Source organism: Camelus bactrianus, chromosome 31, assembly GCF_048773025.1.
Source record: "Camelus bactrianus isolate YW-2024 breed Bactrian camel chromosome 31, ASM4877302v1, whole genome shotgun sequence".
Taxonomy (NCBI): domain Eukaryota; kingdom Metazoa; phylum Chordata; class Mammalia; order Artiodactyla; family Camelidae; genus Camelus; species Camelus bactrianus.
The window spans coordinates 16,776,830-16,804,751 of NC_133569.1; the positions used below are offsets into that span (position 1 = coordinate 16,776,830).

General features: G+C 40.5%; 2 protein-coding genes across 5 annotated transcripts in view; one reads left to right on the top strand and one right to left on the bottom strand.

The window, feature by feature from the left end:
• FZD3 (frizzled class receptor 3) overlaps positions 1-592 on the bottom strand; it is a 59,361-nt gene extending 58,769 nt beyond the window's left edge. The window contains exon 1 of the mRNA XM_074355517.1: positions 445-592. The gene's annotated coding sequence lies outside the window, so the exon portion shown is untranslated. The remainder of the gene's footprint in view (positions 1-444) is intronic.
• Positions 593-723: 131 nt separating this feature from the next.
• FBXO16 (F-box protein 16) overlaps positions 724-27,922 on the top strand; it is a 45,283-nt gene continuing 18,084 nt past the window's right edge. The window contains exons 1-8 of one of the 4 annotated variants that reach the window (XM_010967813.3): positions 724-1,083; positions 1,779-1,982; positions 3,751-3,950; positions 6,729-6,865; positions 8,147-8,282; positions 14,864-14,899; positions 20,310-20,516; positions 24,449-24,613. In XM_010967813.3, coding sequence (XP_010966115.1) covers positions 8,187-8,282; positions 14,864-14,899; positions 20,310-20,516; positions 24,449-24,613 — 504 coding nt within the window. In that variant the 5' untranslated portion in view covers positions 724-1,083; positions 1,779-1,982; positions 3,751-3,950; positions 6,729-6,865; positions 8,147-8,186. Of the gene's footprint in view, positions 1,084-1,778; positions 1,983-3,410; positions 3,951-6,728; positions 6,866-8,146; positions 8,283-14,863; positions 14,977-20,309; positions 20,517-24,448; positions 24,614-27,922 lie in introns of those variants that run through there. The other 3 variants (XM_010967812.3, XM_045504912.2, XM_074355519.1) reach the window with 3 other exon arrangements.

A 27,922-nucleotide genomic window follows, 5' to 3' on the forward strand; every position in this document is an offset into this window, starting at 1 on the left:
GGGCAGCGCCACACGCCCCCGCGGCGGGCTCCGGCCGGGCACCCTCCCCTGCGAAGGGCTGGGCCGGGGGCGGCGGGGAGGGAGCGCGGGCCACACTCGCACAGGTTGCCCGGCGCGGGCTAGGGACCGAGGGGCTTAATCAGGTCTGCGGGCATCTGCCCGCCTCAGCCCCCAGCCCCGAACTTGGCGCCCCCGCACCCCGTCGGCCCGCCGCCCACCGCGAGAAGCCCCGAGACACCCCGCCACAGCCCGGCGCCCAAGGCTTTTGTTTTGGCCGCGACGAGAATAACGATCCCTGAGGAGGAGGTGCCAGGGCTGCCGGTGGCTCCTCCGCCCGGGGTTAGGCAGAGAGCAGGCAGCCGCGGCGGCACCTCCTCAGTCCCCACACTCCCCGAACCCTCTTCCCGCGGAGCCGGGCGGGGGGCTGCACACCCTGGGGCTCACCTCACACCTCGGGGCTGGGCTCCCGGAGGGCTGCGGCGTCGGCCGGGGGCGGCCGCGGGTCCCTCAGGTAGGTAAACGGAGCGAGCGACGACCGCCTGCGCGCGCCTCGGAGCGACCGCGAGCTTTCGCGAGCGCCGGGGCGCGCGGCCCAGGAGGCGAGCGCGCGCGCACGCACGGCGCAGGCGCGCTGCACCCGCTCGGCCGAGCGCTCCCATTTTGAGCCCAGCTGCGAGACGCCGCTTCGCGCGCTTCGTTGTTCCCTTCCTCGCGTCCCGGGTGATGTCTGGCGCTGTCCTGCCCCCCGCGGAGCGGTTCCGAGCTCTGGGAGCGTTTTTCTTAAATGCGCGCAGCCCCCTTTGCAAAGCCTCCCCTGCTGAGACAGCGCAACGCCTCTTCACCCAAGCCTGGGGTGGTATTATTGCAAGACCCCTCAAAACCTGTTTTGAGAATCACTGTGCCCCTGGGGACCTGGGGACTGGAGGTGGTTAAGAGGCGGGTCACCAGGTGCTGAGGGTGGCACTGGGTGCAGGTAGAGGTAGTCATCTGGCCTATGCAGAGCTCCAGGTTGAAGCCACCGAGCAGACAGGATTCCGGCCCGTGAACAGTTTGTATCCTCTTCACCAACACCTCAGTGAGCGGGTAAAGCTTGTTATTGGTGGCATTCCCCATCTTTTGCTCCTTAGTAAGCGTTTCTCCTCGCTTTTTCTATATAAGAACTTTTGGAGCTGAAAGACTTCTTAGAAATCATCTAAACCCAACCTCTCGGGAGGGCGCAGAAAGGTGAAATGACTTACCCAAAGTCACACAGCATTTTAATGGTGGAGTCTGGTTTCAGTCAATGACAAAGCTGTTCTTTTTGCCTACATCGTTTTACCTACTTTTCTTTCTCTGTCTTTTGGTCCCTTTTCCACCTAGACTGGTAGCACACAGGACTTAAAGTAACTGATTTTGTCGCACAACAATGTGAATGTACTTAACACCCGTTACCCTTGGTTAAGATGGCAAGTTTTATGTTTCATGTATTTTTTTTTAACGGTGCTCCTTAACTGATAAATAAATACTGAATATCGAGCTTAGATAGCCATCAATATAGTTTAACACCAGAAGATGAGCTCTGGGCAAGCACATTATAAAAGAGATATAAAGTGACATTTTCAATTTTGTTAATAAGCACTTGTGCAATAACAATTTTGTTTTTAAAATAATACTGATCCGTAGGCTGATTCTTAGCAAGTCAGTGCGTCTGGGGGAGCCAATACTGCCTCTCCTGAGGGTGAGCAAGAGGGCAAAGAGCGCCTGTGAAAGCTGTGCATACCTGCTTTGTGTATTTGCAGATCCCTTGCACCTGCGGATCCTCTAGAGCTGTGCTGCTGGGTGCATTTTTATGCAGTTTACACACAGGCCTGTGAAAGCTGTCCAGCGTAGGACATATCTTGGCTCACATTCGGAGGTAGGGATGCTGTAGAAATGATCACTGAATGTATCAACATGATCACGTCTCAGAAATAGAACACTGAGTGAAAAAAGCAAACTGCAAGGTATGTAAATTGTGATACCTCTTTACAGCACCTAGCCATATTGTTTATGAGGTCAGACATGTATATATACATGCATAAAAAGTGGACTAGAAGGCTACTCACTAATTTCACAGCAGTGGTGGCCTCCAGGCAGGCAGGGTGGGGAATGAGATCCTGGAAGCTTGCAAAAGGGGCTTCCACTGTGAACTACATGTGAAACAAAATGTTAACTTAAAAAAAAAAAAAATCTCCCTGGGGAGACAAGGATGTTTCTTATGCAAGTCTCTAAACTTTTCTTTATGGTTGAAATGTTTCGTTTAAAAGTAATGCTCAGTTATGGAGGACACTGAGCCAGTGTGCTCACCATGAACACAATGTGAGTGATGTCATTGAGACTTGGGGGATCAGCAGTCAGACTGCTGAAGGGCTGTACAAGAGGAGGCCTGGAGGATGCAGGTTGAGAGGATGGATGAAAGAGACCTTACTTTCAGGGATAAAAATACTCAAATCCAACAGGGATAAAGTACTGTGCTCTCTTTTATCCCATGTCTCAATCCATGTTGTAACCACCAATAGAAGGTCTTTAATGAGCGGGAACTTCACAGAGACACAGCACTCTCACACAGTATGTGGTTAAAACTGGTCTCTTTCTGGATGAACCCGTTTTGAAACCATAAATGTTAACTGGTAATACGTGGTAATTTAGTATTGCATCTCCTACCTCCCCCAGGCCTCTGCTCCCTCCAAAGCCTTTGTTTACTCATTTACATACAACCTGATTGTGTGGAAAAACTGCTAGGCTGGAGTTCAGACAACCTGCGTTCTAATTTCAGTCTGGCCACTTACTGTGCCTTTGTTAACTCCAGGAAAGCAACAACTTCTATGAGCTTCACTTTTCATTTTCTTTCTAAATTGGAGCTATACAAATGCTGACTATTTCAAAACTATGAAACAATACAAACACAGGGTTTGCATTTTGTAATTTGGAGGAGAGTACATTTTTATCTATTTTAGGAAACATTTGATATTGAGAAAAGTCATTTTTTAAAAAAAAATTTGGTTAGCTGATGCCCGTAAGAACTTTGCATTTACCAAAGCAGTTCCGTTCTGAAATTGTGAATGTTTTCTTTTTCTCTAGCACTTGTTTCTAGTTCCATCGCAACAGTTACCACTGTGGTCCTTACAGTGGTTATTTCTACATAACATTTTCCAAGTCTTCCTCATTAGAGTGCTTTTTAAGAAATTCTTGCAGTCTCACTCCGACTCTCATTACATGGTGGTGCTTCAGAAATGTAATTAATTAAGTCAGACTGGGTTGTAAAATTTCCCAGATTTGGAGTTATTCTTATGAAGGCATGCCATCTGCTGGTTCCCTGGTGTATCTGTCAATTGGCCTGAATTCTTTCACCCACTAAATTAAAATTCACGTGGACGCATTTGCGAGTTTGTGTGCTGGGCAGTTTTCCCACGTCCTTCCACTTCCCATTGCAGGTGCTATTCTTTCATTAAACCTGTCGAGGCTTCTTTTTCCTCCAACCTTCTTTTACCTGTTGGCTACTCTTAAAACCCGGAGAAACGGAATCTCTGAGCCCTGGAGCGACCAGACCGATATAATTGGGCATGCTCAGTAGGCTGGCCTGATTTGGAACACAAACATGTCTTGAACGAGGGCTTTTGATGCTGCTTGTTTCAGGACTACCTGCATCTTCGTCCTAGCTTTACATTGGGAGATTGCAGCCCCTCCTACCCTCTTGGCGTTGACACTTTTTCATTATATCCCTGTGCCCAGTTTTGGAGCCAGCCCTCCAGGATCTCCTGGCCAATCAAGAGGCCACACATTGTTGCCTAAGAGACCCCGGATGCCAGCGAAAAGATTTATAGACGGTGATTGGACTACTGGAAAGGGTGGGGGCTAGACAGAGTCAAAGACACAGCAGCTATGGCAACAACCAGCGCTAGAGGCTTGAAGAGAAAGACGAACTAAAAGAGGTGAGAACAGTGGGCAGTGCATGAAAAGGATGGAGATTCTCTTTCGAGAGCTCTCCTCTCAGCTCCTCCTGGGCCTTTTACAAGCCTTGTCAGTGCCCCTGGGAATTAGTACATCTTGCTCCGTTTCAGCTGCAGTTAAAGTGCCAGATGCTTCCTATTTATGAAATTAACGACCAACAAATGATTATTTCTGTGCCTATCAAGCACTAGCTCTTTGCATTTATTACAGTTTTTCTTTGTTTCTAGTTGATTATAGATGAGTTCGTATTTAAATCTAAACATACCCTGTTCCCTAATTATTTCCTGATAATACCTGATTTCCTTCTCTGATGGTACTGCAGTGTGCAATGGGTGAGCTGTGTATTAGCAGAGAAATTCAATCCTCTTCTGCTCTGTAAACTCCAAATAAAAATCCTATTATCCTGAGTCTAATCCCAGTGCTCAATTCCTAATGTTTAGTTTTACTGTACATTTCTGCTAGTTTTAATCCTTAAACCACTTCCCCTCCACTATTGTATTCATTCCCTCAGTTGATTTAACAAATATTTATTGAGCACCTGTTATGTACTACTGAGAGTAGGATTCAAGTGAGCCGTGTCAGAAAACCACATAGGCAAAGAAGCATCAGAGTTTCTTACTGTGTTCTCTGATATGAAGTTCAGTGTGTCTGGGAAGGTGGTGCATGAAGGGAGACAAAGGAGGATGAGGCTGAAAACGTAGGTGGAGGTAAATTCATACTGGACCTAGATTTGCATGCTAAGGAGCCTGGATATTCTGTAGCCATTATCAAGCCTCTGAAGGTTTTTGATCTGAAAAATGATGTGATTAACTGGTCTTTAAAAAAAAAAAAAACACTCCCTAATTAAAATGGTGGTTACCAAAGGCTGGGGCAGGGTGGTGCCAAGGGTAGGGGGAATGGGGTGATATTGACCAAAGGATACACACTGTCAGTTATAAGATGAGTAAGTCCTAGAAACCTACTGTACAGCATGGTGACTATATTTAATAATAATGTATCATATGCTTGAATTTTGCTAAGACAGTAGATCTCAAGTGGCCTCACCACACAGCACACACAAACAGGTACCGTGGGAGGTGATGGATATGTTAATAGTTTGACTGTAGTACGCATTTCACAATGTATATGTATATTAAAACATTACATTGTACACCTTAAATATATACACTTTTATTTGTCAAAACAAAACAAAAACCTCTCTAATAGCAGGTTGTAAACGCTGTTATAGCCAAGACTCCTATCTTTGTTCCTCTAATACAGGCCTAATAGGTCCTTAGTAAAGCTGGATAATGGTGACAGTGTGAAGAATGGTGTCAAGATAGGATTGGAGGGGTGTAGCCTCTGGAACTTTTCTAGGGGACCCATCCTTGCCGTTGATTGTAGAGCTAGAACCACACATTGGGGGCAAGGGTCATCGGCCCTTTTTCCTTCCTTTTTATCCAAAGAAAAATTAAGGATGAACATTCAAGGGCAGCCATTAAGGGGGAAAGAGGTCACAGAAAAGCAACAGAAAGCTTTATATGTGGAAGGAGGGAAGACAACTTGTTCTGTGTTGTTGTTTTTGTGTATGCTGTATATACATGTCTGAGTGGTCCGTACTGCGAACCTCTGTGGGTATACAGATGTGCACATTGCCCATCTTCTGGACTGGATGGAGGAGGAAAGAACTGTCAAAGGATAATGATGAAAGGCAGGGCAGGACACCTCCATTTGTCTGCTTCAGGAACTATTAGTGAGAGGGCTGTTTCTCCTGGCCAGGATCATCTCCTGAGAACATGCTTTCCTCGGGTTGATTTGAAGAAAGCCTAATTCGAATAATTTCTAGCTCTGAGGAACCAGGAAGAAGAAAACAACCAGTGCAGGGCCTTGAGGAGGCCCTAGAAAAGCTACGTTGTCCTAATTCAGAAATTGTGCCTGGAATCAGTCAGTTGTTTCCTAAACAAATGGGGAGGAGAGAGAGTTCTTGTTTACAGCAGGAGTTTTTTTACCTGGGGTGAGCAAAATTTTTTGCTCATGTGCATTTTTCTAGGGAGAAGATACATGGCTTTCATTTTATTCTCAGTTTTATGGCCCTCAAAAAAACAAGATTAAAAACAATTGGATTAAAGAGAAGAAAAGTCAAATGGAAATAAATAACAGTAACAAAAAAGAAATATATAATTTTTAACTGGGCAGATCTAGACTCAGTGACGATGCCTTGTGTCTGTAATTTGCCTGCTCACATGTACTTTTATAGCTGCCTATTAATAGTACTATAATGAAATCATTTCTTATATCTTTTGCACCTTAGCTCTTAGGAGCTAAGAATGTGACAGCTGATCTGAGCCCCCTTATTCCAGTGGACTGGTGGCTGCAGGCAACTGCAGGAAGATATTGGCTATTGTTTAAAACCCAGAGGTTTTAAAACATTGGCTTTATCTTTAGCTATAACTTAAACCTGAAAGAGAATATTACATGTCAAATAAAAGCCTTAAAAATTTCAGATCCAGCATTTGGGGGAATCTTATATCTGTGAAAAACTAATGATTTTTTTTAAATTGTCCAATATTTGCTGTTGTAGAATAATTTTTGGAGCCCATAGGTCAGGCAGGCACGTCCTGGCCCCCTCGTTCAGCTCTACTCTCTTGGCTATGAAACCCACCTTCAGAGAGGAAGGAAGACATAAACAAGCAGAAAGACTGAGGATATATAATGAAATTATCATCAGTTTGCTTTAAGTATTTTTCACCTTAAAATATTTTGTTATGGTCCTTCAAAAGACAGGTTTTGAGGCACTCTCTATATAAATGATGGATGTTCTAAGAAAGGCTGCAGGGAAGTTACTGCTTATGGAGACCACCTGCTCTGCGACTCTGCCTGACCTTTTTTTCTCTAATATCGGCAACAGCAGTTGAGGGTAGGTGTGTATATCCTTATTTTACAAATGAGGAAACTGAAGCTCAGATCTATTACATAACTTGCAAAACAGTTACACAGCTAGTTAAGTTTTAGAGCCAGGATCAAAACTGTACGGTAAAAAAAAATTATTGCAAACAACATAAATAGATTCTGGCTAATACAAGGGAAAAAAAAGGAGATTCATTGCAAAGTTATCAAGTGGCTCACAAAAGACAAGGAAAGACAAGGGGCTTCTGAGGGGTGAGGCCGCAAGGACAGCTTAACAGTCTGCTCGGAACATCAGTGGTACTGTAAACAAAAAGTCAGGATAAGCCAGCATCAGTCAACTGGCCTACCTTGGTCTCATGACTGGGGAAGGGGAAGCCACCTTGATTAACCAACCCAACAGACTCTGAACAATGAAGGAAAAGGAATTCCTCATGGAAATTAGAGTTTTTTAATCAAAGGAAGGCACACATATACTGGGCATCTAAAAATAGCATATTCCCACTGGGGGGTCAAGGGGGTAGGAAGGGATAAACTGGGAATTCGAAATTTGTACCTCTTGAGGAGTGATGGAAATGTTAGCCATCTTGATTGTGGTGGTGATTTCATTGGTGTCTGCATATATCAAAATTCATCAAATTGTACATCTGAAATATGTGTAGTTGACTGTGCAGGAATCATACTATAATAAAAGTGTTCAAAAAAAAAAAAAACAGCACGTTCCCCTAGTAAACCCAAATCTGTCCATCTCCAAAGGCTGGGCTTCGTCCCTTGCATCGTTCTGCTTCTTAAATACTGTATCAAGCTGGAACTCTTGTTACCTGGATGTCAGAAAGTTAAGAGGGGAGGAAGAAGGTCACAAGGGACAAAGATGGAGTGTTTTATATTGCATTGTGATTTTATAAATTAAAATACCTTCTTCTTTCTGTCCAATATGGTATGTTCTTAGCTAGAAGTGATTCTGGATTCCCCCCAACCCCCATGGTCCAATGAAAATAAAACAGAGTTAAACAGACCTGGGTCTGATTCCCAGTTCCACCACTTACTGTCTCTATAGCTTTGGGCAGAGCACGTAACATCAGTGAGACTCATTTTCTTATCTGTAAAATGAGCTAAACCTACCACCTCACCAGACTGTTATGAGTACTAATTGAGCATACATATAAAGTACTTGACATATAAAATGTTCCCAATAAATGTTATCCCCCCCATTACCTCTCCCAACGTACTAAAAGATTACACGATATTAGTACTTTTAGTATTCTAAAGATTATATGATTCATTTCTTCTGTAGGTTTAGTTTTTCTTATGGAACAATATCCAGCTATTTCACGATGGCATTTGCACCTCCAAAAAACGTAGATGGTCCCAAAATGCAGACAAAGATGAGTACTTGGACACCCCTAAACCATCAGCTTTTGAATGACCGGGTAAGTGACCAAAGCGCTATTTTACCAGTTGGAGCTGTGCCTTAAAGGGGAAAAAAACAATTAAAATTTTGGTTATCAAAATAGGAACAGAAATTGTTAGGATTGTATAATTGATGAAAAAACAAAATGAAGGATTTTTTTTTTCCAAAAACTTTAATTGAATCCTTGCTACATGGGCAAGGTTGGCAATAGTTTCTGCCCAGAAAGAAATGTCATAGATTTCTCTTTCCTCCACTGTCACTGCTCCTCTCTCTTCCACTGTCACTGCTCTTCTCTCCCACCCCAAATGCCTTTTTTTTCTTCTATCGCTGGTTCTTTGCTGAAACCAATAGGAATGAGAGACAAGAGGGTGCTGTGTGAGGAGTTCCCTCCAAAAGAGGTTTTCTTACTAGAGTTGAGGCTACTGGGTAATGCTGTAAATTTAACCAAATAAATAAAATAAGTAAATCTCAACTTATTGCTCACATTTCTTAGGATCTCCTAAGAAGTTTGTTCTCCCCCTATATTCTGGAGAGGCACTAGCAGAAGGGACCAAACAAAGCATGGCAAAGGTGGGAAACTGAGTATCATACTGGCATGTGAGATTGGCCAGGCTCTGGGGATTTCTACTCCTGCTTCATTTAGGGGCAGAATTTCCAGCAGGTCTGTGAGCTCCTATTATCAGTAGCTACATACAAGGACCACATCTAGTTGGCAGTAAGTTACAATCAACATCAGTAAAACTGACCTCATTATCTTGCTACCATATTCTAGTTCCTCCCACCAGTGAAAAGCACCAGTTTACACCAAGCCACTCAAGCGAGACATCTTCCTTCTCCCTGTTGGGTCTGGGATTTGACCCAGGCTCTGGGATTTCTCCCAATTTACAGGTTTATAACTTAGCCTGTGACTATGGCAAAGAAGATGCTACTTTTTCCACAGTAGGAGACACGAGATTCTTGGGTCAGAGACAAAGAACTTTATTACTTGCAGTGCAGCAAGCAGCATAAGCTTGGGTTCTCTTGCCCATCTTTTCCCGTGGGGATGATGCAGAGGACGCGGATAAATACTGCACACACACTATGTTTGCATCACGGCTGAGGAACAATGAGTCCAGGGAATCCCCTGCTTTCATAATAAGCAGTAAACAAGGGTACTCTTCGTCCCAAAGGGAGTTAGTACCACATCTCTCAAGGTTCCTTACTGCCAATACAACCTGGAGAAACGGCCCAGGAAAAGAGCAGTCAGGACCTTGCATTCCTGGCATTCCAAGACATGTAGGAGATGAGAGGTTCAGGGAGGAGTGTCTGCTGGAACCCCCTCACCTCCACATCCAATTCATTTTCAAGTCTTAAATGAATCTTCTTCCTCGGTCTCCATCTGGATCCCTTTTCATTCACCTGGGTACCTCCAGCTCCACACTCTCCATTCACACCCTCATCACTCTTTACCTGGCACATTGCAATAACCTCCCAACTGGTTTTACTGCCTCTATCCCTAGCAGTCCATCCTCTATTCTGGTTCCAGAATGATCTTTCTAAAGCACCAATATAATCCTTTTATTTAAAATTAATAACAGGCTGCTCCAAAGGATAAATTCCAACCTCCCACGCATAGCACTGAGGACCCTTCATGAGCTGACTCAACCAACCTCCCAGCTCCAAGCCCTGCCTCTGCTTCCTCTCATCCTACACCCAGGCCGAGCTAAGTGGCCCCCACGAACCATGCTCTCTCATGCCTCCACGCTGTTGCAGTGTGCTCTTCATTGCCTCCTGCAAGAGTCAACTCAAATGTCACTTCTCAGGGAAGCCTCCTCTGGCTTACTTTTCTTTGTTCTCATCCCTGTTTACCAGCTTCCCCACTTGACTCTAAGGTGTTAAGGGTTGCGATTTTGTCTTTTATCTCTGCATCTCTAGTGCCCGGTATGTCTCTGAAGCACAAGGAATGGAGGCAGAGATCGGCTGTACTCCCTGGGACCCCCTTCATGGACTCATCTTTTTGTCCCCACTCCTCTCCTTCCTGAGTCTGGATTTGACCCTTTGCCTCTCTGAACTAACAGATATGCTCATTGCTCTGGCAAAGCTGGAGCATCCATCCTGGCCCCTCCCTCTACGTACTTTCCTATTTCTCCTCCTCTGATGCAAAACATGAGCAAATCTGGGAGAGAGACAGAGGAGCCAGCTTCGCGATCAGAATAGTGAGAAATAAAAGGGAGGGAGACTGAAAAGGAAAAAGATAAAGGAAGTGAGGAAAAAAGAGTGAGAAACAGGGGAAAAAGAGGCATGAGGAGAAACAAAAGGAGAGGCACAGAATGAGAGAAATCCAGCCTTCATCAAGCCTGACGAACAAGCAAGTCTATTGAAAGTCTTTTTTATTCAACTCAGCAGTTACTTATTGAGCACCTGTTGGCAATGCTCTTTGCTCTCCCACAGTTTCTGTAACAGCTTCTCTGCTTCCACCCTCCAGGAGACTCCAGTGCTTGGTTTTGAAATGTTTTCCCATAGAATTGTAAAGGTTTTACCCACGTGTGAAAAAGTGACTTGAACTGAAATACGTATTTGTTAGATGCCTTGATTTTCAGAGATTTTCTTTGAAAAATTCAAAGTCTTGATCGATTTAGCAGCCATGGAGAAAAAGTATCTTAATGGTCTGATTGCCTACCGCAGGTTGGGTTCCTAGCGAGGCAGACTCTCAGATTGGTGTGTAGGGCATTGATGTGGGAGGGCTCTCAGGATCAAGACCTAGGAGGCAAGGGAAGGACAGGACTTAGATGTGGGGCAGAGGAAGAAGCCAGGCTGTCAGGCAGTTGCAACGAGGCCTCTGCAGACCCCACAGGACACCCTGAAGACCCTCCGAGTCTTGCGCCACACTGACCATGTGGCGGATGGGATCGTGGACGAGGCAGATCTCGCAAGCTCCTGGCTATCAGCCAGCAGCACTCCTAACAGTTGAGGGAGTAAATCCTTCAGTTCTGGAGGTGGATCAGATCAGTGCATCACAGCGAGCATGCCACGGCCTTATCTCAGTTCCTGAATAGCTTTTGTCAAATTTCATGATAATTTCTAGAGATAGTATTTATTTTGTTGTTCACAACTCCCATTTGATTCCAAAAAATTTATTTTGGTTCAGTTAGGTTCTAGGTTGGAGTAAAATTATTTTTAAAAATCTTGGCTTGTGTATGTACCCATCTGTGTGTGTCCTAATGGACATAGACACACCCTTGGAATATGCATATGCATGTAGCACGTTATTAATAGTGGTTGCCCCAAAGAGTTGGGTGGCATAGGGAAGTGGGAGGGAGGTCTATTCGAAGAGAGAGCTCTCGGGGGAGGGTATAGCTCAGGGGTAGAGTGTGTGCTTAGCATGCACGAGGTCCTGGTTTCAATCCCCAGTACCCCCATTAAAATAAATAAATGAACGTAATTACCCCCCCAAAAAAGAAAAAAAAAATTTAAAAAGCTCAAGAAGAAAGAGCTCTTATTTTTTACTTTATACAGTGCAATAATATTTCAAATTTTAAAACAATTTAAAAACATATATAAATAAAAGCAAACAAAGAAAAATAACTCTGAGAATTGAAAATACAGATTCCAGATCAGCTTTTCAACTAATTTCCTGTGTGACTTCAGTAAGTCACTGATGTCTCTGGTCTTTACTACCTTCCTTCGAAAAATGAGTGGGTTGGATCAGACCACCTCAAAGTTCCCTTCCAGATCTAACATTCTGACTGTGTGAAAGGGATTAAAAACAAATGCCCAAGAATACAACTGGCCAGAAGATGTCCATACAATAATTATAAGGACTTTTCTACACTTCTGCAACCAGGCATATGTCATGAATGATCAGTGTAATTTTGAGGTTCTGTTTTTGGTTTTGGTTTTTGATTTTGCCTTTTTTCTACTCTACAGTAAAAATGTGAAATATGTAGCTGTTTCAGACTGAAACAGAATCATAGGATTTTAATTTCACAGCAGGCTCTAAGTAGAGATGAAATTCAAATGTACACGCCTAAAAAAAGTAGCATCATCAGTTTAGGAAAATGTAGCAGATTAGAAAATAATTCAGGCATTTTGAACTTTGAGAGGCGAATATTTTAAAACTATGCATTTCTTTGCCATCCAGTATTTTAATTGAAAGTGATCAACACTTCTTTTGGAGTATGGTACACACGTCTAGTTCAGTACATGTTAAAAGGGTGTTCTGAGAAAAAGCATCTAATTACCATCCATCAGTCATCATTTAGGAGCCCCCAAATGTCTTACTCCTACACTGTAATGATGTCACATGGTGCAATATGTAACTGCAGTGTCAACAGACTAAAATATCAACCGTGGGATTTTGACATGACAGCATGCTCTGAGTAAACTGTGATGTAAACAGACTGCAGCATTCTGCAAGGAAAAAAAAAATCCATTCTAATATTTCCACCTGAAGTCATACTGTTTCCCAGCTCCTTAAGATGAAAGACCTGATTGCAAATCTTTGGAATAAAGACTTGCTCCAAACCAGAGAATACATGATTCTGAGTCTGACCAAGGACCTGACAATGAAATTTGTCCCCACTTATATTTCTTGTTGAGGGTACAGTCAGAACCAGATCTGAGTTTGTCTGGCATGTCTCCTCCCCCTCTGCACTCCCATCCATTTCTACTTGGGTCTAAATGCCTTTTGGTGAAGAAATGGATTTGCTCGGCTTCTGCTTAGTCTTGGTCGTTGGCCCTCTAAAGACCCCACCACCCACCCTATTCCTTTCCGGCCACCTTCTTGCTAACTCTCTTCTTCCCTTCAAGTCAGTGCCCCTTTCTTACCAACGCCCCCCATTGTCATTGGACACCATGGTGGTCATCCCAGCCTCCTTTTGAAAGGAGATTGTGGTCTTGGGACCTTTTTTCTTCCCACTGTCAGGCCAAAGCATTGGCAGCAGTTCAATGAGAATGTAGGACTGGAAGTCAGGGAACAGCAGGATTCTAGTGAAGAACCAGGTTCAGAGTTGAGCTGCACAGACAGTCTGGAACCAATGATTTTTTAAAAAATCTATAAATGTAACCCAATTGGGCCTTGTTTATCCTCTCTAAAATAAGGGAATTGAACAAAAAGATCTTAGGATTCCTTTGAGCACTGAACTTCTATGACTTCTGAAGTCAAAGCCAAAGCCTCAGAAACCATAGACATTTTGTTGTTGTTCAGTCAGCAGGTGTTTATTCAGGGCTTGCCATCAAGACTGCAGAGCATAGAAGACAAAGTGGTTGTAATCTGCGTGGGAAGATGAAAGGAACAGGACCACCTGGAGAGCAAACAGCAAACCCAGTAGTCCAGGCAGAGCGTGGGCTGTAGGTGGCATATGGAAGGAGCCAGATCAGTGGGCATCAGCAAAGTGCTGGTGCCAGTGACCAGGGTTGGAAATTAGAGGATTGATAAGATTTGCTTAGATACAGGAGAGTTCAGGAAATATTCGAATCCAGATTTTTGAATCTTCTGTGTTCTATAGGTTCTCTCCTTTTTTCATCTAGAAATTGTGAGTTTATCTGTTCCTGTGTTTTGACAGCCTTAGTAGCCCAGGTGGCAGTTAATTGGGGGGAGGGGAGAAGGGTATTCTTTTTAAAGTACAGAATGTGTCTACCTGTGATGTGTGAGATTCTACGGTTGGTATCAAAGATGACCTTTTACAGGTCTTGAGGTTGTTGTTGAACCAATTATTTCAGTCTCCGTTTTGAATGCCCTTTGAAACTAGAGTTTGAGAGTCTAAAAATGAGAAGAAAGCATTATCTGTTGGAAGCACAAAGCCAGCTTCTCATCCTCCTCCACCCAAAAGGGAAGAAATAGGCCTGAGCTACTTTCCAAGTAGGAACGTTTGACAGTGCTAGAGAAGTTAGTGCCAAGAGGAAGGGGGAAACACTGAGCCCGGTTCTGAAAGCTGCCGGAGGGTGTGTGTGTGTGGGAGTGAGAGAGACGTTCACATCTGTTCATGACTCTCTCTTGCTTCCTCTCCCCAGAACTCCCTCCCCTGCCAAGCATTCTCACACTAGTTGTCCCTCCCTCGCTCATTCAAATACACAAATGATTAATTCTCAGAAAATCACCTCTTTACCAATATATAAATACCACTCACATTGTGCCGAGGTGCACGCACACAGATTTCTAAGCTGCAGACATATGTCGTGTATACCCACTGATACATGTCCACATGGAGATGTAAAAACAGAGTCTCTCCCTTGCAAATTTCACAAGTTCTCATACTTTTGATGTTGAAATATTTGGCAGGAGGTTCTCCATTTTCCTATTTTTTTCCTTTGTCAGTTTTTGCATCTCCTTTCAAATTCCAAAAATGATTTCACTTTACAAGTCCATTCTTTTCCTATGCCTTGCCTTTAAGAAAAATGATTACTTCTTCTTTAAGGTGAGTTATCCTACATGGAGGAAAAAGCGAAACTTTGCCCAAGTTCAAAATCATAAAGTACCTTCTCAGGTATAAAATCTGTCATTTTGTACTCAGTTGATATAATGAAAAGACTGCCCAGTATTTATTTATTGATGCTTTTTTGTAACGGGTATTTTGAACCATGAAATATGAAGTCATTCCATTCTTTTTTTATTTATTGTAGTTATTTGAAGAAAGAAGAGCCCTGCTTGGAAAATGGGTAACTGTTGAAAGTATACTTACTTTTTTATTATGTTACATCATCATAGAGACCAAAGAATTCAGTGTGTACATAAGGTAATGCGTGATTGCTCATTGCCTGGGACGTTTGATGGGTATTTTCTGTATATAACAGTTAGGGTTCTGTCAGAAAAATAGAAATCATACCAGTTATTTTAACAGACACAATTTAATGAATAGAACAGGTTAAACAAATACTAGAAAAGGCAAAAAGAGAACACTGAGGTACCACTGAGGTACCATGGAGATAGAGATGCAGGAAGTAGCTATGACCAGCTTCACTGATACCTCAGGAGCCCAGAGAGAGGACTCTGGAGCTGGGACCATCCTTCTAGAGGACTTAGACGTCTAAGGAGTAAAAAGTAGATGGTGTCATGCCCAGCTGATGCTGATATATCTGAGGAAGCATGGTTCTGGGAGTGTGGAAAAAGCAGGATACAGGAGTCAACTGCGACGGCCAGGGTGAAGAGTTAGGGGGACAGTGCCAGGAGCAGCAAGGAAGCAAAGAAGTAAGGATCTACTTCCTCAGTTTCCTTCTAATGCCCCCCTTCCCACCAGCAGCATTTAACCAAGAGCCAACTGTCAAAGGAGAAATATGGTTCACAGAGCACCAAGCTCCCATGTCCACAGAGTATAGGAAGGTGGGTTTGGATCTGAGAAATGATGGCTAAAGAACCGGCACGGTCCGTCCACTTAACCACTTAACATCCATCTACACCCCTCATGCGCATGTAACATCCATCTACACCCCTCATGCGTATACTTAAACCTGCAAAGGAAAACTGTAACAACTTTATGTTCTTATCTAACAAGATACAACTACCCTTAGTACAAATGAAGACTTTCACACTCTTCCTCAAAGGAAACACAGAGTCTTAGTGATTGTTGTCCATCCTTGAGTCATCCCTCTCTGGGCAACGTGTCTTACTCATCAAATTCCTCAGGAGTGTCACCTAATAGTCTCTTCTACCCAAGAGGATTGAAAACATGGTTATGCGTGTTTATCCAGACTAGAGAAATATTCACAGGGGACATGAAAAAACATGCACAAGTATTTTGCAGTGTGTGTGTGTGTGTGTGTGTGTGTGTTGGAAACATCCTAAATGGTATCAGTAGAAATTGAATAAATCGTTGAATAAGTAGATTATGGCATATCCATTCTACTGTGAATGATTGGAGAAAATATTATGCACTGGAGTTCATTGCACATCAGGACATTTATGGCTATATATATATGTGTGTGTATGTATATATATATATATATATATATATATATATTTTTTTTTTTTTTTTTTAATAGAGATACTGAGGATTGAACCCAGGACCTTGTGCATGCTAAGCATGTACTCTACCACTGAGCTATACCTACCTCCTTCGTTTGTTTTTAAACTGTTGTGTATATTCCATGGGATGGGTATACTCTTAATTTATTTAACTGCTTCCCTATTGATGGATATATGTGTGTGTGTGTGTATGTATATGTATATGTAAATACATAGAAATGCTTGAGCATCAAACTGCAAACTGGTTATTACTGGGGAATGGAGTGAGATTTGATTGTGAGGAATCATAACAGATTTTCACACTTACTTCTGTAAGTGCCTATTTGAAACTTTTAAAACAATAAAGTATTCATGCTTTAATTGCGAAATTAAGTGTTTGATCATAGGATTCAGAAACTCAACCAAGTTAAGATCATATAACCAATAAGGAAAAAAAAAAGAAGTGTCTTTCTTCATCTCGTCCCCCACACCCCGGGAACCTTCCTTGCCATTCAGTGTGAGATGAGAGGCACTAGCCACCATCCTCACTTCCCGAAAGTGCAGCAAGAATCCTTGTAACAACTACTCTGAGAAGAGGGTTTCACAATTCTCTCCAGAATGCCCTATAAAAAGACATTTAAAATAATTATAAAATAGAATTCTACTATATGATATAAGACAGTGTAACATAGCATAATATAACATAATGCAATATAATATGTAATATTAAAAACGAGGATTTCACAATTCTCTTGCCAAAAAAGCCCTATAAAAAGGCATTAAAGTAGTTATAAATTAGGATTATATTATATGATATAAGATAGTATAGCAGAATATAATATAATATAATATATAATATTCAAAAGGAACTAACTGTGAAGTGAGGTACCGTACATGATACCAGGATAGAAAAATGGTCCTAGCTGCTCCCCAGTCTCACACATCAGATCCCTGGCTACAGTGTTAAGGCTATTTTCACTTGAGAGGTGATGCATGAGAGACTGGGAGATTACCAAATTCCTGTACAGTTAACTCCTCCAGGGATTATTTACTTTTTGGATTATTCCTAGCACCTTTTAAATTCCAAAGGGATTTCCCCCCAACTGTTAAGCATTCTTGTGAGTCACCTACCCACCTTCAATTGGTAGGAGTTCAAGGAATGCAAATTCGTTTTCTATTAGCCTAAATAAACACAATTAGAAAGGAAAACCCCTCCAGGCACAGAACACCTATGAAAGCCAAATATAAATTACCTTTGACGGTTGTAATCAGGGAAATAAATGAAGAACCAATGTAATTATCTCTTTAATCTCTAGAGGAAAAGGTTTTAATGTTTTCTTTTATGGATTTCTTCAGCACTTTATAATACTAATGTTCTTTTATATTCATTTTAAATCACTTGTTCTTCAAGCTGAGGTCGTTCTCTTTTTGTGGGCACCAAGGAAAGCAAATGAGCTAACCTCAGCCATTCCAAACATACTTCCCATCCTTGTCAGTGTACAAACAGGGTGATCTCATGCCTTTTAACTGTTTACATATCTATTCGTTTTACGTTGGTTTATCTCACGTGCTTATTGTTTTAACATGACCATGGTATTTTATAATACTAGCTGCCGTGTCTACAATGAGTCATTTACTCAATTAGGATTTCTATACACATATTGTTTTATTTAATCCTCAGAACAACCTTACAATTGGGGTATGATTATTCTTAATGTATAAACGAAGAAATTAAGAGGTTGTTAGTGGTAGAGCTGGGATTTATTCATTTATTTCCGAAGCGTATTAGAAATAATAGAATGTTGGAAGGGAGACTCCCAAGGGCCTCATTCCCAAACCCACCATCCATCCATAATGCCATACTTTCTCCTCTCATGTTGATATATTAGTTTGCTTAGCTGGTCCACTATTGTTAGGCATTTGGGGTTATTTCTGATTTTTTGCAGTGATAATAATATCACATAAAAATTTCTTTGTAACCTTAATCATCCTGGGTCCCCAAGTAGCTCAGTTTCTAGAAAGCTACAGAGCACTGCCCAAAAGTCATTTTTAAAAATGAATACCAATCTTCATTTTGTCTCTCAAAGGAATCACAGGGGATCCAATTCAAAACTCGTAATGGTGCTTCTCAGCTCTCCCTCCTTCCTTCCCCAGTTCCCTCTCATCTGTAACTGCTACAAAGTCAATTAGAGTCTGAGCCCCAAAGTCCCTACAAGCGCAAGCTCCACCGCTCTTCTGTCTCCATACGCCTCCCCACTGGCTCTTCATTTTATGGGTCAGTGCAGCTTCCTGGGCCCTGGGCTCAGCCATTCTGGTCTGGCTTCTCTCTGTTCATTTTAATAATCCATCCCCAAAGGAGAGAAGTCTCTGGGAGTTGTAGATTATGGATATGCAGAAACAGGCATAAAAGAAATCTGGGAACACTCACATGTGAATACATTTTATTCATTTGTTTGTAAGTTAAGGTTTTTGGTGGGTTTTTTGTTGTTGTTGTTGTTGTTGTTGTTTTTTAGAATTCCTACCCCCCAACCCTGCTCTTGAATTAGTCTCCAAAGTGAGATTCTTGGGTCACTGAATAGATCTGTCACAGTGCATAGTTTTAATCAAGAAGTATTCCTTCTAATTTAAAAAATACATCCTATGATTATAAGGAAGTTGACTTGTCATAAAGCTTATAAAAATACATTTTTGCTTTATATGCCTTTTTAGGTGGTCAGTGTATTTTATGATTGCAACTAAAGTGCATTATAAAATTCTGATTACTTTATAATAACTAATAAATATCCATCTGTGAAATGCACTAGTATACAAACACAAGTTGCCCCAGATTTCTCTATTTTCTCTTCTCTAGTGGAGAAAGGAGAGTTTTATACCCTGCTAATGACTCCTTCAGCTGCTAGATGTTCCCATAAGACCCTTTCTTTTGGTTTTGGCCAGCCCTCAAGTTCTTCCCTCTGACCCGTCACTGATCTTGGAACCAGTCTGGGGTTATCTCTGCCGAAAATTGTGAAGTAACCGAAGCTTTTGTTTGGCATGCCCCGGGTCGCTTTGGCATGTACTTCTTGTCTCTGGCACTCTTTTTTCCCAGGTCCCCCATCAGTGTTTTCTCTCCAGTCATATCAATCATTTACGTATTAGTAGGACTTCAACCCCACATGCTCCCCTTCTCAGGAATATGTGCTCCTTATACCTTATCTCCAGTGTGAACACAAAGGTTTGTTTCTGGTCCTGGAGTTTTAATCACTAATGAGCTAATACAGAAACTTGGGGGGTGGGGAGAGGCTGCCCAGGCGTCTTCTCTTGAAGTTGTGCCAACGTCCCCGACTTAGGATGGTTCCACTTAATGACTTTTCAGCTTTAAGATGGTACAAAAGTAATAGACATTCAGCAGAAACCATATTTCAAACTTCAAATTTTGTTCTTTTTTCAGGCCAGCCATATGTGGTAGGATTCTCTCTTCTGATGCTGGGAAGCCCCCAGTTAGCTATGTGATCACGAGGGTACACAACAAATACACTTACAACCATCTGTACCCAGACAGCCATTCTGGTTTTCACTTTCAGTGCACTGTTCAATAAATTACATGAAATAGTCAACACTTTATTATAAAACAGGCTTTGTGTGAGACGATTTTGCCCAACTGTAGCCTAATGTTAAGTGTTCTCAGCACGTTTAAGGTAGACTAGGCTGAGCTCTGATGTTTGATAGGTTAGGTGTATTAAATGCATTTTCGACTTGTGATGTTTTTAACCTATAAGGGGTTTATCAGGATGTAACCCCATTATAAATTGAGGAAGAATTGTCTTTTAAAAGTATACATATTCTCAGTTTATGAATATGGCCAGCCTCCAGCTTATTGTTCTTACGTAACTAAAAGTTTTGAGGTCAAGTACACTTCTGTGCACACGCTGGTCTTGCACGTGCTCACAGATGTAAACGTGAGAAAGGACAGGTAAGTGGAAAAACATGGAGTTTACTAATTTGCGAAAGAAATATATGCTATCCATTCAGAATAAATGACTAAACTCGCTTTCTGTGCCATTCTTATCTCTTTTGCATGACAAATCTCTGGTAGCAGACTAAACCTGGAGTTTATTTTCCCTTTTGCTTTTTTTTTTTTTTTTCCAGTTTGACAAATGGACAGACTCTCAAAGGAGAAGAATCCTGACAGGCCTGTTAGAACGCTGCTCCCTGTCACAGCAAAAGTTCTGCTGTCGAAAGCTTCAGGAAAAAATTCCGGCAGAAGCGCTGGATTTTACTACCAAGCTTCCTAGGGTGTTATCTTTATACATCTTTTCTTTCCTGGACCCCCGAAGCCTTTGTCGTTGTGCACAGGTGAGAACAATGAAGCAGTGTCCAGCATTTTGTAAAGGCAGCCTAGAAAATTCTGAAACTTGAGGGAAAAAAAATACACACTCACAGAACCAAGGAGTTGATGAGATGGTCAGTATGTTTGGTCTGCACAGTTGGAATTAACCTCCGTCTCCTTTGTGTCTAACTCTGCATTTTGTGCTCAAAAGGGGAAGATGTATAAGACACCACTACTGTCCACAAAAAAGTATCAGCTAGTAGGGGAGACAAAGACACATATGGGTAACATCGTCAGCAGAACAGTCTTACATTACGCAGCACAGAACAGCAAAATCCTCAAGTAGACAGTGCAGCCCATTCATAAATAGAAAAACTCAAAATAAGGTGCTGATGACATAAACACAAAACAATATGAGACCGAAAGAGTTCAGAGTGAGCAGATGTGCTCATGGGGGTGAGGGGCAGGGGCTGGGGCTGGAAAAGGATCTGACCATTATTTTCTTACAGGTAATTCCCTGGTGTATCAAAGTGTATTATTTAAGGTGTAAAACTGGTAGTCATTTTGTTGATTCTTTTCATAGAATCTAGTAAGACCGCAAACTACCTTGTTACCCTGCATTCGCATATGTGTAACACGTTAGCTTTAGTTTTTTAAATTAAAGAAGTGAATGCAGTAAGATAGATAAATTATTCAACAAATGATCGGGACAGTTGGGCGGCTATCTAAAAAAAAATTCTAGAAGAATAAAAGATTGATGTGAAATTAAAGGAAACCATTAAAGTTCTCAAAGGAAACATAGGGAAGGAGGCCTTTTTGAGTATCCTATAATACTTAGGGCTTCAAAAGAAAATATATAACTTAAAATCTTGCTTCATGTGTTTTATATTATATATATTATATATATATATATTATAAACTAGCATAAAGAAAGCAAGATTTCAAATTGTGACTATAAAAATTAAAATTTTCTCCATGGAAAAGAACACCATAAATAAAACCAAACAGTAAATAGGGAAAAAAATATATTGCCAGCAAAGGGCTAATTTTCTTACTTTTTGAAGAAATACTATAAATCTATATTAAGGGGGGAAAAAAGATCAAAACCCAGCAGAAAAATGAGCAAAGGCAGTGAATAAGTAGTTCACAGAAAGAAAAGCAGACATTTCTAAAATATGTAAAATGCTTAGCCTCATTATCATGCCATCCTTCATGACTCAAATTGACTGAGTTATTTTTTTTAATGGTAATATTCTATCTTGGCAGAGGCGTGGGGAACAAGCACTTTTGTATATTGCTGGCAGATAAATTGATACAGCCACTGTGGAGAACAGTTTGGTAGTAGTCAGTTTTTAAATAAAGATTCCCTTTGCCTCAGCAGTTCCATGTCTTGGAATTTGTCTGATGGGTATACTTCAACACATGCAAAAATTGTGTCTATGTAAGAATATTGCAGCTCTGTTTGTAGTAGCAAAAGGTTGGAAACAATGGAAATGTCTACTGTTAGAGGACTAGTGAAATAAATTGCAACCATCTCCAAGATACATATATCATCAGTGAAAAAAGTGAAGGTACCAAGTTGTCCTACCATTTTGGAAAGAAAAAAAAGAATATATCCGAATGTGTTATATTCTGGAATGATACACAAGAAACCAGTAACAATGGTTACATCTAGGGAGGGAAATGAGTGGCTAGATGGCAGGGGTGAGAGAGACTTCCTTTTTACTGTGTGGCCCTTTGTGTCTTTGAATTTAGTATTCATGTACACGTATTATTCCAAAAATGAAATAATTTTTTTAAAAAGCACAGCATTTTAAATGTCCAAAATAGGAGAGTATCATACAGCCATATAATGAAATATTATGCAGCCGTTACAAAACATGTTTTGAAAGAACAGATGTGCTTATTATATGTAAAATGAAGAAAGCATGATTTTATTTTTATTTTTTTAAATTGGAGCACAGTCAATTACAATGTGTCAATTTCTGGTGTACAGCACAGTGTCCCAGTCATGCATATACATAATATATGCATTTTCATATTTTTTCTTTGAACATTATTACAAGATATTGAATATAGTTTCCTGTGCTATACAGAAGAAACTTGTTTTTTTAAATCTATTTTTATATATAGTAGCTAACATTTGCAAATCTCAAACTCCCAAATTTATCCCTTCCCACCCCCTAAGCAAGCATGTTTTTAAATTGTATACAGTTTCCCGATTTTGTTCCGTATGTGCCTAGAAAACAGATAGAAGGGAAAAGAACTCTATCAGGTTGTTAATAATGATCATCTCTGATTGATGGGAGTTATGGCTATTGTTTTTTCCTTCAAGCTTTTCAGAATTTTTCATGTTTTTCCACAATGAGAATGTCATCACTCCAGGGAAACGTTATTTGAAATAGCTGAACCTATCATCCACAGGCACCATGTGTCAGTCTTGCAAGATTTCAGCATTGTATTGTATTCCCAGGACCGACTGTGAGCAAACACAGGCAGCAGTTATTTGTCCAGATTTAAAGCAAACAATGAAGTCATTGCACCAAGATGAGCTTTGAGCAGTTTAACAATACGGAAGGGGAATGTCTTATAGTTTTGAAAGCTCTTACCTACCCTTCAATTCTCTTCATTCCTGCTTAGTTTAAAAACAACAAACAAACAAAAACACACAAAACCTTATCTACCCCGGAGTTGGGGAAACCACAACTTAAATACCCAGGTATAAACAAGATCTAAGAAAAAAGAAGGAAAGGGTGAGAACTGAGAAACTTCTCTCCCCAGCCCCTCCCTCCTAAACTTCACCTCTTGACTGAATTCTGAGTTAACTAACCATATGGGGATTAAGGTGGGTGTAGTTTCATTTCTGGGTTGAACAAAGTAGATGTGATTCCTGTTTCTGCCTGCAGGGCTCTATTGGACCCATTAACCTTTTTCCTCCTTCCAACCTGTGATTTCTTCTAACTGTGCCCTCTCCTGTATGCCTCTCTCCTGCACATCTCATCTTTAGCACATAAAACAATGATAAACATAATAGGAACTCAGTACATGATGGATGGAAGGAGGGAGGAAGGGAGATAAATGGATGTATGGGTAGCAAATTCCATTATAGAGCATTCTGCTTATTTTTTTGGCACTCAAACATTGTTCATTATTTGGTTAATCTTGAAAAAGAGGCCAGTTTTCCAAGAATGAAACCTGAATTTGAAGGTTAGATGTCATCTTTGTGACTCTTATGATAAGAGACATAGAATGCCTAGTGTCAGTTTTACATATGAGCTTGACTCTAGTTTCTAGCAAGACTTACTCAAAACCTGAAGTAAATTACCATAAATACTACTACACATAGTAGAGTCACCTCCACCATGTGCTGGATGTGTGGGATTGACCGTGATGCTGTGGAAGTGGAATGTACAGAACAAATTCTTAATGCTCTATTGAATCTTAAAGGTTGTTTAGGACCTGCCAATGTAGTATTAGCAATTGTGTTCCCTTCATAAAATTTATATTTAGTTAAATCATAGGAATGGAGGGAAAATGGAAACACATCATGAGAAGAATAAGCAATGTGCAGACCTGAGTTTCTGTACCCTTCATATAGCTTTCATATGGAGACCTTCAGGAGCCTTTAGGATGTCCCAAATTCTATCCGAGCCTCAGCTTCCTCATTTGCAATATGAGAATAGTAATTATGCTTCCCTCCTTAGTTTGCTGTGAGGATGGTTAATAGGCGCTCAGTAAATATTAGTTGACTCTGATTCTAAGTCTGAATTAATATTTTTTTAAAAAAATCCATCTGCTTGGCTAGGAAGCACTTCAGGTAGGAGGTAATGAAGCTGTGATTTAGAGGAAAAGGACGAAAAAGTGATCTCAGTTCAGGGTGACAGTTCAAAACCTAGAGAAAGCAGGCATGTAAACTGAATAGAGTTTGTTTTTTTTTTAATTGTTGTTTTTTTTCCAGGTGAGCTGGCATTGGAAGAACTTAACTGAACTGGATCAGCTCTGGATGCTCAAATGTTTACGGTTTAACTGGTACATCAATTTCTCTCCGACTCGCTTTGAGCAGGGTATATGGAAGAAGCACTATATTCAAATGGTGAAAGAGCTCCCCGTTACCAAGCCCAAGGTACATCTGGGGAAGGAACCAGCAAAATTACAATCAGCTTTTTGGGAATTCTAGAACTAAGACTAAGTGATCAAACCGGAAGTTGGGGGAGGCAGTTGGTTCAAAGGAAAGATACTACGACTTCAAAATTCTCCTCTTCTGCGAACTTGACAACCCTTTTCAAGATACCCACGTCAGCTGAGAGCTGTCATCTGATACTCCCCAACCGCGGTTCCCGCCCAGGTCAGGACTCTGCCCAGACTCCTGGATTTCTGTGTCTCTGACTCCTGCACCACACGGTCCTGACACTGGGGCTCTGTGGGCAGTGTGCAGTATTTATTACCTACGGGTCATCAAATTTTAAACAATTGACATTTTCTGTGATTCTACTAGACAAGCTGAAGTTTATTTTTGTATCATTTGTAAAGAAAGATTTTTCCAATAAATCAGTAATTAGGGAAGGGCATCACGGGCACATTAAAGTTCTTTTTAAGCTAGAAACTAGCAATGTAAAGCATTCACATAGACTCATAAAAAGTAATGTGAGCATAATTTTTTCTAGTGGTTTTCTATGCATTATAACCAATGTTTATATTCATTCTTACAATCACAGTTAATTAGATAACTTATGGGAGTTTTTTTATGAGCCTTTTCTTTATGGTGTGATCTATACACATGCAGAGTTTTGCACAATAGATGAGTGAAAAATTATATGCAAATTTTAAAATGTTTAATGATTTTTAAAACCACAGGGGTTTTCTGTGAAAAAGCTGCAGTGAATCCTTTTCAAACTGAAGAATCCTTTTGGAATATGCATAGTCAACTCCTAACGTGCTCCATTTAAGTTCAGTTTTATTGTGTTTGCTCAAAGTAGAATCCATCTACATTTAATATAGTAATAAACTATGCATAGATAATATTGTTATAATTGCAATGATAAAACTAAGTCTTTCTGATTTCAATAATTGGTGTTCTCCACGAGGATTTCTTTCAAAAAAATTTTTTTAAACTTCAGTGGTAGAAAAGTTATTTTAAAAATGACAATAGCTGTGACTTCTTTTTATCATAAGGCTTCCCTTGACTCTATTCTCAATTGTAGGCAGGAAATGGGATTCAATAGCTGAAGACTGGGGCAGAGGAGAGAAAAGTGATGAGCCAACTTGTAGAATGAAAAAACGTTTTGAATATTATATATAATACTGACTTTAATGCTTTGTCTTCAGCAAGAAGTCTTTTTCCACAAAATATTTATGCACAACTATATTTTAAAATAATGAATAGTTTTAATGCAAGAAAGTTGCCACATCTTTGCTTAGTATTACATTTCTGTAGGGAGAACTTTGTTATATTAAACTTCAGTTTTTCTGTTGAAGAAATAGACCTATATCAGAAAAACAAAAGTTAGGAAAATCAACTAATAAACTTAAATTTATTGATTAAAATAATAGACCTATGGAAGATGAAGGTTAATAAAGCCATCTGACTAAGGTTAACAGAGTCAACTGTCAGTACTTGAATAATTGGTGTGATTCCCCAAGTTTGCTTCAAAGATGGTGAACATAGACAGTTGCCAGAGTAGAGCATAATTTACCTTCCTTCAAGCCCCATCACTGTCTCCCTTCCCCCCAGTACCTGGTACCTGGCATGTGCTTCAGCAGAGCTTTTGAATGCATTTGATGAGTTGCGTAGATGGTAGGGATTAATACTCATTTCCCCAACCTTGAAATGAGAGGACTGGACCAGAATGATCTTTATAACTGTTTATAAGTCTATGCTACCTACTCCCCCCACAAAAAAAACAAACAATTTCAAAAAGTCTTCATCGAAAAGGAGTAAGTTAAACCCTAAGTAGGTAGAAGGAAGAAATAATAAAGAGTTGAGGTCAATGAAATTAAAAACATACAAACAATAAAAAAAAAAAAGTGAAACCAAAGCTGCTTCTTTGAAAACAAACAAAAAAAATGTAATAGATTTCCAGCTAAACTGATCAAGGAGAAAAAAGAGGGAAAACATAAATTACTAGCAACAAGAATAGACGTGGGGGAATCAGTACCGATCCTGTAGACATTAGAGGGATAATGAGAGAATATTATGAACAGAAGAAGTCCATGTCACTAAGCTTGACAACCTAGATGGACAATGCTTGAAAAACACAAATTACCAAAACATTCTCAATAAGAAATAGAATACATGAATAAATCTTCATCAATTTAAAATTGAATTAATAAACTTTCTATAAAACTCCAGACTCAGATAGCTTCACTGGTGAATTCTGTGACATATTTAAGAAAGAAATACCAATTCTACATAAACTCTTTCAGAAAATAGAGGAAGAGGGAACAATGAGATCTGCACAAAATACTGAATGCTAAACCAGTAATGAGCTATCTATTCCATAAATGTTAAATGTCTTCTTCCTTTACCATAATCACTGATTAAATGGGTAAATATTTATTAAATACTGTTATGCTCTAGGTGCTAAGAGTACAGTGATCTTAACCCTGCTTTCTGGGAGCCCAGGATATAGACAAATAAACAAATATCACAGCACTGAATACTACGTGCTATCCTGTAATAGAAATGCAGACAAAGAGCAGTCGAAACAAGGATAAGAAACTAACTGATTCTGCTTGGAGGGACTGGGAGATTTTTTAATTTTCACAGACAATTCAAGCAAACCAATTTACCAACCAAAGCTTCCCTAATCGCTTAAAGAACAAAAATTAAGCCTTTAATGGCTTCTCAACATACCAGTACCACTTCCCTTAGGCTACAACCACATAAAAACCTTACAAATTTCACACACACACAAATAGACTTTCAGTCTGGGCAATTAAAGCAGAAGTATTCTTTGGGAATGGTCGAGGTTTTGATACTTGATAAAATCTGAAGTGTACGCCTACATAACTCGAAATTGTCTCTGTATGTTATAGGTAGTTAGGGCTGGGGTACTTTTTTTTGGAATGTGTATATTTTTATGAATAAATTAACTGCAATTGTGGAAAAACTATATAATGATGTGGTGGAAGAGGTGGCAATATGGGACAGAGAGGGTCAGCATGTGGACTTGAAGCAGAACAGTCCTGGATTCAAATTCTGACCCTGTGTCTTAGTGCTTAGGTGGTAGTAGTAGTGGGCAAATGAATTAATTCATCCTCTCTCAGTTTCCTCTTCTGTAAAATGGGAGTAATTACGATTGCCTTTTAGAGTGATCGTGAAGGTTAAATAAAATATTGCATGAATACTTCCTGAGACAGTGCCTGGCACATAGCAGGTCCTTCTGGGCTGGTGGTTCCTGTGATCGCTGCCACCGTTATCATTGCCATTGTG